The following is a 15,926-nucleotide window of genomic DNA, read 5'->3' on the forward strand; positions in this document are numbered from 1 at the left end:
ACGAGTTGTGTGACTTTTAGATCACCCTATATTGGTGGGGTAGCATGGTTAGAGTTTTTTAATTTGACTGAACCCCCCCCCCCCCCCATATCATTAGAAATGCTTTACTGTTAACAAAAATTGTATTATTTTTCTGTATCATTTAAATTAAGTAAACTCCAGCATTTTACTTGTTTTGTATTGTATGCTATTTCATTGGGTGAACTGAGAATTCAGCTTGTAGGGTACTGACTTGAAATGAATGAAACGGGGGCTCAACTGAACCAAGCACTGCAACCAGAGATCTATTGTACTAGTCTCCAAACAGAAGCCTTAAAACAGACCAGTAGCTGAAGCAGAATTCAGTAAACACCTAATAGGAATATCATGAACCTCGCATGGTTCAAGCAAATGATGCAAGGTGTTCAAATCTACAGGCAGAAAACACTTTGCAATCACACAAGGTATGAGTAATAGTTTCCTCCGTAAAGAGGTAACCTCTGCAAATTGAATCATTACTGACACCCATTATAGCAAGGTGCCGCTTTAAGGTATCAAGTCCAACAAGAAGACCAAAAGCCTTCCTAGTACTATTTTTGTTAAGAAGCTTATTGCATATCTGGCATGTGATCCTCAGAGAGAATTAGGTCTGTCCTCCTTAAAAAGACAAGCTGAATACAGTTGGCTCTCTGTTTAACAACTTTCAAGGGACCACAAAAAATCGTCCTTAAATAGAAAGCGTCCTTAAATAGAATGCTTTTAACACTGTAGTGGACCATCTGGGACCGTGAAAAGCCGTCGTAAAATAGAGAAAGTCATTAAATAGAGCATCGTTAAACAGAGAGCCAACTGTATGTTCAATGTCATCGCAAGGTAACCTCTCCAACAGGAAGGTTTCTCTCACAACAGCCATCTTAAACATACGCACTGCTTGAGCATAGGACTGTGGTTGACCAGTCCTTACTCTTTAAGATGCAGCAGTTTGTGCAGTAGAAGGAGTTGAAACCTCTGATTGATGACGTTTGGTTTTTCCTACCTTCTCAGGAATGGCTGGCCCAGTGGCTTTCGCCTCCTGTAACAGCCTCCCCTCTCTTGCCTGCACCTGTTGCATTTTTGTGCATAAATGAGTAGCCCCTCCCCCCCCCCCTACTGCAGTGTTGGTATGTTGCAGATATGCCCCCTCACCAGTCGGTGGGTTGCAGACCCGCACCCTCACCTCCTCCAACAGCAAGGTTGCTGTTTCACTCCTACAAGCCAGTATCCAGCTCCAAAGGAGCTGGGAACTGGGTGGTGGTAAAAGGTCAACACCTGCACAACCACCCTGTACAAGTGCAAGGCAAATTACAACTAGGTTTCGCCCGGTTTCTTAGGGGACAGTTTAGACATCATACAACCCAGATGCCATCCATCCTTTAGCACGGTGCCTCACACCTTAGATTGGGTGTCGATTTTAGTCGCTTTTTACAACACGCATGGACTACATTGGGACTATTCTGCTCCTGTCACCAAACGGAGAATGTACTTGCTTAGTAAACTACTGTTTGTTCGCTGTATGCTTTTGAGTAGTGTGTTTTTATTGCAATCTTATTGGGGGGGGGATGAGTTTGCAGTTTCAAAAGAATGATTTTTTTCTCTTTTGTTTCGTCTTGTAGTTAAACATTTCAAAAATATATTCCAAAATTTTAAGTTATTTTGAGCAAAATTCTCAAAGTTATCGAGTATTTAGTCTCTGCTCCTTCAAACTGTAGCTCCAACAGCTGCCAAAGAATGCAGCTGTTCTAACAGCTGCAGACGTTCAAAATGTCAGTGCTGCTTGCTTGAGGTTAGTTAAATATAATATAAATAAATAATGAAAAGAAAAGGCTAAGGAAATTGAAGTTGCTATAGGGATTGTCTTCTATGGAGCTGAAATTGATGCTTTTTAGCTTCTAAACCTTTAAATCTGTTTTTCTCAAAATCACTTTTTCAAAGTTAGTGTTCACTCCCATTTTAAAACCAATTGATCGATCAATTTCAAATTTTGTACACACATTCTGCATATAAAAAACCTCCCCCCCCCCCCTACATTGAGTTTGAGGTTGTTTCTTTTTTACATGTGTTTTTTACTAACAAAATAGCGGAACTTTTCATGAAAAATAGCATTTTTAACTTTAAATGGCTGCCAAAAATTTTAAAGTCAAACAAGAAAAGATTTCAGAATGTTGCTGGAGGATCACCTAATACTTTGACCGAATTCGAATACAATTTTATTTCAGATGAATGTTAGCTGAGATACAGTGAACACCGCAAATAATCTTTCTCCAAAGGTGCTCTGAGAAAAGCTCTGTCACCCGCTTGTCTGTTGATATTTTTTGATCAAAAATTTATAAAATATTCTTAAAGGTAAAAAACAAAAGGTTTAAATAAATTTAATCAAACCATTTTCTTTTTTAAAAATGTAAAAAAAAGGTAATTTTTGGACGCTGAAAACCCTACCCCCCCCCCCCCCCCTTAACGTTCATGGTTATTGAAAGTAAAAAAAAGAAGATTGTTTATCAATGCAAGACAAGATTGACACAGTAAAAAAAACTGGATAAAAGAGAAACATTGCAGAACATTTCTGATGACTATGGTGTGGGTCATCGTGAGGGTTGTTGACACTATATACAATGCTCTAGAAATGGGGAAACTTGGCAGCAAAAAAAAAAACAGGATGCATTAGAAGGGTAGATGAAGATAACTAGTTTTTTTTTTTTTTTTTTTTTTTTTTTTTCCACTCATCCTGAACTCTCCCATTTAAAATTTCTGTATGTTAATCAATTGCATTCAATTGATTCATAAGTTTATTTTAGTGTTTTTATTTCTTCATTAATAAAACCCTCCCTATTATCCATTAATTTAGCTTATCTACCTTTCTGCAGACTTGTTTATGATAATCAGAACCCAACTGTAATTTTTCTATGTTTGTTTTGTGTTGTTCCCATATCAGAACTCATATAAAACAAACTAAAAATGTGTACTGTAACTATTAATTTACACTAGTTTTACATTTTGTGGGCTTACTAATTTTATTTTCATGGACTCTCTGGTCTTTAGTTTCTTTTTAAGTTCCATTAAAAACTAATGGCATTGTCTTGCAACCTGTTTTATAATAGAAAATCTATTTTTGAATGTTGATCAATAAAAATAGAAATAGCGTTGCAAGATACCTTAATGTCAGAATGGGTGAGCTAAATGGCAGTTCTAGTTTGTATTACATTATTATTTAGTATAATAAATTTTAAACTGAATATTTTTATGATAATCTTTCTTTAAAAGTTTTTTAATACTTCCATGCTAATTTACTTCTTTTTTCTAGACTGTACATCAGCAAACGTATTGGAAGTGAATTTTTTCAATGGAGTAGACACTGAAGAAGAAATTTTACCTCAACTTTTTAAAAATATTGTTTATAATTTTATTTTTAACAATTGTTATTGAACTATGTATTCTTTCATTTTTGGTGTGTTGTCATTTTTATTTTCAATGTACTTTTTTTTTTTCAAATTTATATCATTCATTCTTTGAATATATAATGTGTACATAATCATTCTTATGTTTTGTTTTAAGGTATATAAACACGTGTAGAGATATATGCATTTGTTGTAAGTGTTTTTAAAGCTTAATCCTGATTGTGAAAAGCTTTTAAAAATTATTTGTTGTAAAATTCTTGTGGCATGAAATTGCAAACTTACTGTCACATTCGTTAAATGCTTATAATAGGGATTTGTGTATTTTGACTGTTTTCATAACAGATTATTGTTATGCCAATTATGAAAACATTAGGATATATTTAAGAACAAAGTGAACACTTATAGAATTAGTTTTAAAACCTTCGGTGAACTCACATGTTAACTTCTTAATAAATGATAAAAGTGAAGTTTCCTAAGACATTCAGAACCTTAAAATGTTGTATCTAAAGTTGTTAGAAGAGACATTAATTTAAGGCTATTGAAGATTTTCATTGTATCATTTATTTAAATTTGAATAGTTGCTAATGATTTCTAACTTTTTTTTTAATGAAATAGTTTCAGGGTAGTAATATTTGTTTTCCGGGAAGATAATTTAAAGCAGTGCATCTTACTGTGCTACTAAGTGTCACATAATTTCAAAGTGATTGGCAGGTATAAATGCTTTCGCGTATCCCTTAAGTATACATGTATGTTATTGCAAAAGAGCTTTTTTTTAATTTTAAAGTTATGAAAATAGTAGTGACAACTTGTTTTTTATGAATCTAGGATATATTTGAAGCATAGATTATAATGAAATCGGTTAATGCAATTTTTAGCCCTTAGAATGAGCTCTAAGTTAGAAATGCCTGATGTACAGAACAAATAATCATTTTCTTAAGGTATGATGCTTTCAATGAACCTAACAATTGTTAAGTCCCTCAGCAGTAAATCCAAAACACATTTTCCTTTTTCATTTGATGAAAATAATGCAGCAAGTTTCCTTCCCATTGAATGGGCAGTCAATTTGTTTATTGAAATAAATCAAAACCTTTACTAAAACCATCTAGAAAATTTTAATTTGCTTTTTTTTTAACATAGTGTTCGATATTTGGTCCTAAAATGTTTTTTTTTTTTTTAATAATAAGATGCATGTGTTCCCTCTCTGCACCTAATGATCAGTTTGTTTCTTAAAATGTGTATAGCTTCTTTAAATATTTCTTAAATGCTACTTACAGTTTTGAAAAAGTAGCATGCAAAAAAAGCTAGAATTTTAGTTACTTGCAAAAATTTTACCATACAAGAAATTATGTTGTAGTTTTTTACTTACAATTTATAGCATAGCATAAGTTACTTAGAATGTGAAAAGTTTTAATTGTAAATAGTAATTGATAATTTTGTTATAGTATATTAGCTATTAAAATAATTACATAATATAGCTATTAAAATAATTATATAATATAGCTATTATAATAATTATATAATATAGCTATTATAATAATTATATAATATAGCTATTATAATAACTATATTATATAATTTATTACTCATAATAAGTGATAAACCAAAAAAATCCGCTTCAAAATTCTTTATTTCATTTTGAGTACAAAAGTATCTCTTCATATGCTTACATATACCCTCAAATTAATGTGAGGGATATGTACCATATCAATGTACAGAATGTCTCATACCAGTGTATACTTTTCTTACAGGTTCATGTAGATAACTATTTCATGAATATAAGATATATTTTTATAAAACTATCTAATATCCATTCTAAGCTTTAGCTTATTGCTATCCATAAAATTTCTTGCCCTTCCTTTCTTTTATTTTCCCCCTTATGTAAGAATTTTCATTTTTCTAAAATTAGAAAAGGATATTTTTATATTGAGTATGAGTTTTCTTTTTTACTAATCCACAGACATGAGAGATTTATAAATTCAGAAACTCATATGTTTCTATCCTAGAAAGCTTTGCATTATTTTCTAAGTTTGCTGTAAAATTGTTTCTCTTTTTAAAATGAAGCTTATATCTTGTTATAGTTTTTAATTGCATGTTAAATTTTATTTTAGTTTTTAATCCTATGTTATTTGTTTGAAATAATTTACTGTAACATTCCTGTTGTTTTACCTGAAAAATTCTAATATTAGCCTAATTTAATCCCCAAAGTATTTGCTTTTTAAAATTTATTGCTAATTGAATATATTTATTTATAACATTATAAATGCATAGTATTGTTTTTATGCAAGATAAGCTGGTTATTCTCACTTGTGATACATATTTCCTGTCAAAAAAAATTAATTCATTCTATTCTGATTTTTTCTTTTGATTTGTTTTTTTGATTTTTGTGCGCTAGGAATTGCTGTCAAATACATTTTCTTTGATATTGATCACATGAATTCAGAATCATTATTTGAGGTAAATGTTAGCTGTTCTTATAGTTACACAGATCTGTTCTTTTATATTGTATCATGTTGTAATTTCTAAGTCTACTAACTTTAAAACTATTCATTAGGCATTAAAATCTATGATTGATTAGGATAACAAGTAAAGTTTTTATAACCAGAAGAAAAAAAAAAATTTGACCTATCAGCAGGTGGTTCAAAACATATTTGAACCCCAGCAATATTAAATTTAATGATGTAGATATGCTTATCAATCAGAAATGTATGGCTATGAAGCAGATGTTTTGTGTTATTTTTCTAAATTAAAAATTAATGTTTTTGTGCTTTCAAAACAGCTGTATTAACTTGAATATTTGTTCAACTTCAAAATAAGTAATTTGAGTTAGGTTATTCGAATTAAGATTAAGCTAGCTCCGTTGAAGATGCATTAGATTAAATTTACAATTCTGCTTAATTGTATATTCTTGATGCTATACAAGATAAGTTAGGAACATCGCTGTATTTGTAAGACTTTCAAATGTTGTTAATGTTCCTGTAAATTTTCAGCGGTTTACATTACATATTAATAGCAACTTTCTGTTTTTTTGAATTTATTCCTTGGATTTTGATTTTTAGTAATGCTTATAAGAAACTTGTAATGCAATTCTTTTCACATATATGTTTTTATGCAATCAACTTTGAGTTTGATACATAAAATATTTTTTTAATGATTTATTGGTAATCTGTACTTAAGTTAGTTTATACTACTTTTAATTTTTTTTTTTTTTAATTTTACTGAAACTGTTTATTTTTAATTATGTATGCGTGTGGGTGTACATTACAAAAGCCTTGCATCCATAGTAGACTCATACTGGTTGAAAGTGGTACACATATGTCAACAGTTACGATGAAGAACTATGTAATTACTGTTGAGTTGAACTTACCTGTTTCTTTGCAGTTACAGTCAATGTAGTATACTTGAAATTCTAATATTTTGTTCATTTCACTTGAACAAATACTTTTACAGCATTTCTTATAATGGTGAATTTATTTGAAGTTAGCTTATTCTAATTAAGGTTTCTCAAAATTAACTGTTTATATTTTCTGTTTGCGTCACCTCTATCCAAAATAAAGACTACTATTATAAAGCAAACAGTTAGTGAAACTTATTGAAACCATAATTTTAGGGTACACAAATTCACTTCATTTGTAAAAAAATTTAAAATTTTTCTTGCTTCTACTTGACCAGTATGATAGAGTTTAATTGAATAATGCCTGTAGGCTTTTGAATCAAGTACTTTGCAAGTTATTAATTTTTTTTATTATATTACTTCAGACTTTATATATATTATTGATTTTCGATGAAATAGCATGGAATGTAACTCTCTTTTTGAGATTAACTTCATATCAAGCATGGTTTATGCATGCAAATATTTCAAAAAGAGCTCTTACTGCATTATTGATGGCATTTGGAATGTATAAGTGATAGTTCAAAAATAAAATGTTCTAATTGTTATAAAATGTTTTTCTTGTTCTCAAAACTTAAGAGAAATTTTGACTCAAAGAGCACCAAAACAAATTACACAAATATACAATTTATTTTTCCTCTAGTTTGCAATCACACATTTTCAGATGTATAAAATGGTAGTTATAATGGCAAATACTATACAAAGTGCAGTCGTTTGAAAAACTTGGAATTTATATCCGGCATCGTTTCGACCTCAAAACTCGTCTTGTGTTGACTTCGGTTTTATGAATGGAACCAAATCCATTGCACCTGACTATCTTGGATGAAATGTCTTTTTGTGTTTCATTCACTTATGCGCATTTTTGTGTCTAGCGTGACCTTTCAGCAACTGCAGCAACTAAAGCTGCCCCTCGACCACTTCCATCTTCAGAAAGCATCAAGTCAAACTGAAAAAGAGACTCTTTAAGCCACAGAACAAATAAAACAGTACTTTTAAATTGTACCAAACTTATGTGGTATAACTATATACACTTACAATATATATATATATATATATATATATATATATATATATATATATATATAGTCATGTATTTAGTAACTTTTATTGCAAAAACTCTTCAATTTCTGTACTTATTAATGTATTTGTGAATATTTAATGAATGGAACTTTACTCTAAAATTAGAAGTTTGATGTTTATTCTCAAATATTTCAATTATCTTTGTATTTATGAATAAAAGCCAATTAAGTGTTTGGCGTTCTTTTTATTTCTCATTCTTCTCAACAAAATAATCCTTCCATGGATTTAAATATTGGTGAGAATCCAATCCTTCACTTTTCCACAAATTACCATTTGTGTGCGCGTGTTTTTATCCCTAAAACCCTCCATAATACTTTCAGCCTTTAATATTTTTACTTAATTTGTTTTTATTTTTATCTAGTTTACTCACTTTATGATTAAATAGAATGTATATGTCACAGAAGCAAAATCTCACTTTTTTTTGAACAAGATTAGGTTGTGGGAATAAAGTCAAGGAAAAAAGATGTCGAACTTTTCATTGATGTTACTTATGTTATACTTCCAAACTTATAATCATTAGCCGTAAAATTTCCGCATTTTAGCTGTTATGAGGCGCTAGTACAAATTATCGATGCATTTTGAAATCCAATTGCATCCGCTTCTGTTAGTTGCTCATTTTTATCTATTATACAATTTTCCGCTTAGACCCTTAGTAACTTTGTTATAACTATCTTTTTTTTTAAATCTTACTTGTATTTCAATGTTGTATATTCTGTTAAAGACTTGCTCGCTCATCCTTTTACGACGCCCATTCAAAAATTTCTATGCAGGTGCACAGTTCGCAAAATTTAGCCTTAGCTAATTCCTCCCAGGCCAGGTGTATAGACAAAGTTTATGAAGATTTTAAGAAAATTAATTTTTTTTATAGATATCTAGACTGGCGATAGATTTTGAGAGTCTAGAAATTCTATTGTTCTCTGGAAAAAATTAGGCAAAAGATTGGAAAATAGTTCAATTATTCTAATGCAGGGATTATTTTCCGTCTTTCTGAAAAATGTTTTTGAAAATTGAGCATACAAAGTAGTTGCATCCAGTAGTAGAATTTATGAGACTAATTTTCGGGTTCATTATTGACACATTAAGTACTAGCTGACCCGTGCGAAGCATTCGCGCTTGACAGCGGTAATTCAAAACTCCAGTTTTTTCAGCAGTAATTTTTTGAAATATAGCCCTTATGTGAATTGTTTGTTTATTGCTAGCTGATGGCAGAGAAGAAAATAAAATGATGCCTTACTTTTGTAGTTTTAGGAAGTACGAAGAAAGCACTCACAAAAAAAGAGGAAAAACATGCAGTAATAAATTTTCTTTTCTGATTTTAGTGCAAAAATACAACTGTGATTAAGAATCATGCGAAGAATTCAGATTATATACTCTTGGAAATTTGGATGAAGATTAACCCGATTAAAAAAGGTCGTTTAGAAACGACAAAACCCACAGTGGGATCAAACCAACTGAGCTATACATTAAAGCAATGCCTTATAAATGTTTTTAGAAAAAAATTAACAGAATAAACCAATTTTTTTGACTAACTCAACGTGAGCTGTCTGTTTATTTTTCACCGCTGTCGGCAAAAAATTATCTTTAAAATGATGCATTACATATGAAGTGAGAAGAATTATCGAGGAAGTTACGACAACGTCACAAAAGATACACCTGTGAGAAATAATGATTTCACACATTGAGATTTTCCCGGGTTAGCAGGAATGCATCATGACTAATATTTCGATGTTTAATTAAAATGTATCGAATGGTCATCTTTTGTTTATGATCCAAAATAGGTAGAGGATGTGAATTTCAACGTTTTCAAGACCAACGAAATAAAAAAGTAATTTTTGTTTCCTGTAACATCCATTCTCAAAGTCTTGTATTGTTCAGATGGAAAATTTCTATTTCCTATATTTTTTAACGTTTTTTTTTTTTTTTAGATTTCTTATGTTTGTTGAAAAGAAATGTAAACTATATGTGTATTCATTTATCTATCTTACTTTGTAGTCTGGTTCTGTAAGTTCTTCAATTTTTTTCTCCATTAAGTCATGAAAGTGAGGGTGGCATTTGTACACAGATCCATCTACTCCAACTGTAGTGTGTGGTCTTTTTATCTTATTTAAGATAGTGGCAACCGCTGAAATTTAAAATCTGGGTATTAAAGGAAGCCTGATTAAATTGTACTAAAATTTAAATTATCTTAGCTAATTATGGCCAAACCTACCTGCTGAGACTAAAAATGCAGCTCGTGTAGATACTCTGGCACAAACCAGCTTCACATTATTACAGTCTAAATCCGTTGCGTATTCCAGTCCTAAAACGTTCAAGACGTTTCTTGTTTCGTCAAAAGAATTTCTCTGGTCACTAGAAAAGAAAATCAATATGCATTTTAATTACTGGATGAGAATTCAAATAATGTAGTATTCATTTCAAATGTGTTTCTTGAAGAATAACATTTAAATTGCATGCCTTTTTTTTTATTCGTCAATTGTAGTACAATAATGTGCTTTAGTTTTCCATTTATCTGTAGTTAAAATAAATCTTCATTTCTCTGAACAAAAGTGCTGATAATAATGAATTCTGTCTATCCTTGTTTTTCCTGAATTTTTAGTTTTCTGCATTTAAAACTCTCCTGATTAATTTAGAGCGAGTGTTTTCAGGATAAAAGAATCTCTTTCTCTAGGAAATGAAAAGAAAAAGAAGAAATTTTAAAATTAAATTTAAAAACCGAAAAAGCAATCTTAATATTTTTTGTTTATTTATTTAGAACACGTGATAGAAAAACATGCCTATAAGAAATTGAAAACTGCCTTCGTGTAAATTATAAAATATCAAGTAGAAAAAAGTGTATTTTGGGGCTGAATAATGTAAAGCATATAAAACCCAATGTACAGTAGCAAAGTGGAGAAAATGAAAAAAGAAAAAAAAATGATCTACGCTAAGGTAAAACAACTTACAGAATTTCATTTTTCTTAAATACCTATACATTTTACTTGCAACGAAGAATTTTCTTGTACAGAATCTAATTTTTCATTCCGTTGTACTTAATGTTCTAGTTTTCTATGCGAAAATGTATATTATCAAAGGTAAATTTTCTTTGTTCCCAGAAAATTGGAATCCATACACTTTGTCATTTTGATACAAACAATTCAAGTGCAAATTCTAGTTACTTAGCGCCGAGCGGTTTGTTGAACAAAAAATATGTGATTGCTTTCGGATAAGCGAAGTGACGTGAGAGAATTTAAATTATATCGATAAATAATTTGCATTTTTTGTATACATTTTTATTATGATACTTACCTTTCAATCATTGATATGTATTTCGTCTTAAATGCATAAGGAGTCAAAAGTTGTGTTGAAAATTTTCCTCCAAAGAGCAAGCCGTCTCTTGTGAGTTTGACTAATACTTGGCGAGCAACTTCCCCCATGTACATTCCAGATATCATTTTTTCAAACCTATAAAATTCAAAAATCTTACAAATACAGTTTTAACTATATATTATTTATGTTCTGTTTGAAGTAAGATATTTTAATAAAATGTCAAAATGTGCAAAACGCGCATGTACTCGTAGAGACACGGACTCATTTCTGTGAGAACATTAATTGGAACTGACAGTCAATGAATCTTTACAGCTGATCACCAAAACTGGAAAACATTTATGAATGTATGTTGGAAAAGCATCAAAATTCTTGGTTATATTTTATCTGTTGTCTATACATATATGTATTCATAACTGTAATAAATATAATTTTTCAAACCGCTCTTCATAACAATAAATTAAATTGTTGAAGATGAATGTGAGTATGCCATGGTTATTGGGAGGGGGGGGTCACACCTAGCTAAAACTTTTGCAGACTAAGATCTGCAATAGAGAACACAGCCATTGGCCATTTTGTAAACTAAATATTCCAGTGCACTCTAAAAATAATAACTGAAGCAGGGATGCCACCGGGGTGCGCTCATGACGCTGACTACAACATTGAAATGAAATTATACTCGATATTTGTGGATCACTTTTTGTTTTTTTTTGGGGGGGGGGAGCGCCATCGTTCATGGGGGATAGACATCCTTTGTTAAAGCTTCTACATTCTAATATCTGCAATAAAAACAATCGGCCATCTCGATGAATAAATATTCCAGCAATTTATTCTTATAATTTAGCTCGTTATAATAACTAAAGCAGGATATAAAATAATTAAATATGAGGGCAAGGAATTCGGAAAAAGCCCAAAGACATGGCAGAAGCAAACAAACTCGATTCGTGTAGTACATTCTGAGTAAACACCCAGTAAGGAAGATCAACATTTATCGGTTAATAGAGGTTCCTACCTGGGGGGGGGGGGGGATCATGGCGCATACTGCGCCATTGAAATTTTTAGGGGGGTGTTTTGAGGGTATTTCTCTTATTTTGGGGGCGGGCTTTTGCTTTGGGGGGGGGGCTTCGCAATATTTAGCGGGGTGCGCCCTTGCTGTTAGGAGGTGTGGTACTCTGTGGTAAATAACCGAAATGTAGTGATAAACAGGTTTTAAGCGGGTTACCAGAATTCCATATGGACGCATCCAGCGCGTAAAAGATGAATGACAGCTTAAAAAATATGGAAATTTGATAAAAATAACAAATTGGGTAAATGCAGTTGATGAATCAAAAACCGGGTAAAAATCGCTAAGAACGTGGAAATTCAATGAATAATTAGTGGAAGATTATTATCTTTGGATTTACCTTGCTAGAACCATGCGATGTCCTAGGGCTACAGAGCATTTAGCATATACAGCGCTCAATCTGCGGTGCCTAATCGTCCTAGACCGGATGGGATCCATAGCTAAAACAATCTATTACTATTGCTCACAGCTATAGTACCAATTGCACAACGCTTTATCGTAGCCTTTTTATGTCTAGTTATTTCTGAAACAAGTGTCTGTTCAAGATGTTCAGAAAATGCACATGCTAAGTTGACACAGGTAATTTCGTTCCTAGTGTGTTCTGTTCTTTTAGGATTTTACTCGTATTTGCCGTAGCATGGATTCTAATAATAGTTATAGAAGAAGTAACATTCACTGTAGTAAAAAATTTTTGCTTCCACTTTCGAAACTGATGGCATAGTGCAAGATGGATTGGAATTAACACTTACAGCTGTTTTCCTGGATTGAGGGAAATCTTATCAACTTCTGCGTCATATTCTGTGCGAATAAAGTTGAGACAACCATCATCTCCAAATGCGCCCCATTCTGTATTTACAATTACTTGTCGAGGTTCAACTGTGTCTCCATCCCACAGATCGACATCGTTATCTAGTTTAGCCATATAGGGTCGACATTTTGGCCGCGTTCCTTCATTCACATAAACTGTGTCCATGAAACAGGCGTTTGTTCCTGTGCCTGGAATAAAATACGCAGGAATAAAAAAATTAGGTTTAAAATAACAATTTTACATTAAAACCTATGATTTTTTTTCTGTTTGTGTACGTTACTTAATTACATCAAAAGATGAAAATTATTATAAAGATATAATAAGATTTACCTATAATAAGTCCGATTCGGCATTCTCTATTTTTATGAGCACAAGACATCAAAGTTCCTGTTGTGTCGTTTATAATAGCAACTACATTGACATTCATATCCTATAATAAAGATAATTTCTGATTAAAAAATAACTCTCTCTTTTTAAGAATTTTGGTGTAACCAAGATTATGCTACTTTGTCATTTATAAACATTCGGTTTGAGTCTTGCAAAGTCTGCGTAATATGGACAGGATAGATATAAAGTTTACGAAACGTCGCGTTAGCTGAAGAAGGGTTTGAAATGAAATCTATTGTTTGGACAGTTTCCAAAATTAATTTAATGGCATAACAGCACCAAATGGCAAAGCCAACAAAAATTAATTTTGTACAATGGTCGTAACTATCGAGTACCGGCAAAAGCGATCATAATCAAACTATCATTTCGATAAAAATTTCAAAAGTGCCTAAAACGTTGTGTAGGAAAGTTCCGATCGAAAATCTAATCTTATTGTCTTTTTTAAATTCCCTTTCGCCAAACTCATTAAATTAAATGTTCAGTTTTAATTAATTTGTTTGAAGCAAGTTCGTGAAAAACGAGGCGCGGCTTTTTTGGGCTACCTTTGGACGTCATAAGGCATTTGGCGCCATTAAAATAAATTTATCCACATTCAAAAGAAAGTAGGTAGTAAACGAAATCAACCAGTATTTACAAGAATCAAGTAGCATCGAGATCGCCGGAACATATCGTTTCTTGCTTACTTTTCGGATCGAGGACTGCTAGGTGGCAACCTACTGTCCACCTCCGACAAGTTGAGCTATGGCCTTGAGGAAGTCCATTTCTTTCAAGGGAGAACAGTCAGTAAGAAGAGAAATTGTTAGGCGCAGACAATCCTTTTATTGGCAAGAAAATCCTGTACCGCTTGCTACTTCTCACTCGAATTATATTGTTCGCAAAATAAGCAATAACACTGCAAACTAAATCCAAAAGTTCTTAAGCCGTTTTTCCTCACCCCTATTTCAACAAATAGAAGCGTTTAATCGGTCGAGCAGCGGAACTCAACTTGCCGGAGGTGGACAGTATGATAGTGTCATGTAAAGGTTCGAGAGAACCAAGTTCTCAAAGTTTACGGTTTTGACAATTCACTCAGTATTTATGTGTTTTTTTTTTTTTTTTTCGATGTAGAAAATACGTTGAATAAATTAATAATTGAATGATATGGAAGTTATGCTACATCAGTTTTGTAACCTGCGCTACGAAGTCATAGTTACAGTGCTTACGAAAGACGTTTTTCTTACTATGCTTATATAATGTTTAGTACTAATATAATTGTCTATTGGAAGTCTTCAAAATGTACTTTCGATCATGAAAACTAGTTCTTGCACTAATAATAACCAATTATTAGAACAATTAGTTGAATGATAAAAATATTTAACTGAGTTTTTATTTATTAAATTAAAAAATATTTTTCAGAAACAATAACATGAAAGTAAAAACTGCATTGATATTTTTTAATTCACAATAGCATACAATTTCAAACTATAAAGTGTTTACTTTAAAAAAAATAAAGAAAACATATTTACATTGATGATTCATGTCAAACACTTTTCGCTTTCACAAAAATACTACTAATTTAATTGCATCAATGTACGTTTTGGTCATTAATTCCAAAAATGCCTTTTTACTGTTGTTGTTATGTAAGGAATGGATAATAGCGGGAATTAAACGACTTATTGATCCTCTTTGAAAAATTAGATTTAAGATTTTGGCTATGCCATGCCTGTGTATTACAAAAAACATTCTTAGCTTTACTGTCTATCTCTTACAAATTTACTGAAGTGTTCGTTAAAATATTTTCAGTGAAAAGGTCAAGCTCTTTATTTAGGGGATCAGGATTTAGAATTGCCCCCTCCCTCCCGGTTTAAGGAATTTGATGTATTCACGTATAAGTGGAGGTTGTTTTTCGACATAATTAGCACAATGAATACATACCCTTTGCTGCCCCCCCCCCCCCAGAAAAATTAGGGCCTGACAAAGCAATTCATTCCAAGAGATATCAGATACTTTTAGATAATTTTCTTTCAAAAATATTTGTTCGCATTTAAAACTTTAATATTCAAAAGTTCTTACTCCTCGTCTTTCCATAGCGTCCTGCAGCAATTCACCCACATCCTCTCCTTCCACTCCCGAGCACTTGAATCCTTTCGTCCAACCTGTTAGCCGTGCACTGGCTAAGCCCTCTTGTTTGCAAGGAAAGCTGAAAGTGAAACCTAAAGGTAGACGGAGATCTTTGACACCTTGTCTTTCCATGAAATTGGCCAAGCACTCAGCTATGTGGTCAAAGAGCTGTTGGATGAAAATTTGTTCGAATTTGTTAAATCAACAAAATAAATAAAGAAACAAATAACTACGTGCATCAACGAATCAACGACATGAAAAATACAGTTGAATCAGGCCCGGGTCTGCGTACCCGCAGGGCGGGGGGGGGGGAGGGAGGACGTCCTTAAAAGGACCAACGACCCAAGAAATAAAAAAAAAATTTAACCAGCACTAAGTGTTATTAAC

At 32.0% G+C, this 15,926-nt stretch overlaps 2 protein-coding genes across 2 annotated transcripts in view; one reads left to right on the forward strand and one right to left on the reverse strand.

The window, feature by feature from the left end:
- Positions 1–7,345, forward strand: part of LOC129219223 (BCL2/adenovirus E1B 19 kDa protein-interacting protein 3-like) — a 43,438-nt gene extending 36,093 nt beyond the window's left edge. Inside the window, exon 6 of the mRNA XM_054853548.1 lies at positions 3,317–7,345. Coding sequence (XP_054709523.1) covers positions 3,317–3,371 — 55 coding nt within the window. The 3' untranslated portion in view covers positions 3,372–7,345. The remainder of the gene's footprint in view (positions 1–3,316) is intronic.
- Positions 7,346–7,409: 64 nt separating this feature from the next.
- LOC129219222 (hexokinase-2-like) overlaps positions 7,410–15,926 on the reverse strand; it is a 34,488-nt gene continuing 25,971 nt past the window's right edge. The window contains exons 4-10 of the mRNA XM_054853547.1: positions 15,492–15,707; positions 13,383–13,482; positions 12,994–13,240; positions 11,164–11,319; positions 10,088–10,227; positions 9,864–10,000; positions 7,410–7,744 (exon numbers count right to left, since the gene is read on the reverse strand). Coding sequence (XP_054709522.1) covers positions 7,667–7,744; positions 9,864–10,000; positions 10,088–10,227; positions 11,164–11,319; positions 12,994–13,240; positions 13,383–13,482; positions 15,492–15,707 — 1,074 coding nt within the window. The 3' untranslated portion in view covers positions 7,410–7,666. The remainder of the gene's footprint in view (positions 7,745–9,863; positions 10,001–10,087; positions 10,228–11,163; positions 11,320–12,993; positions 13,241–13,382; positions 13,483–15,491; positions 15,708–15,926) is intronic.

Source organism: Uloborus diversus, chromosome 3 (assembly GCF_026930045.1).
Source record: "Uloborus diversus isolate 005 chromosome 3, Udiv.v.3.1, whole genome shotgun sequence".
In the NCBI taxonomy this organism is placed as follows: domain Eukaryota; kingdom Metazoa; phylum Arthropoda; class Arachnida; order Araneae; family Uloboridae; genus Uloborus; species Uloborus diversus.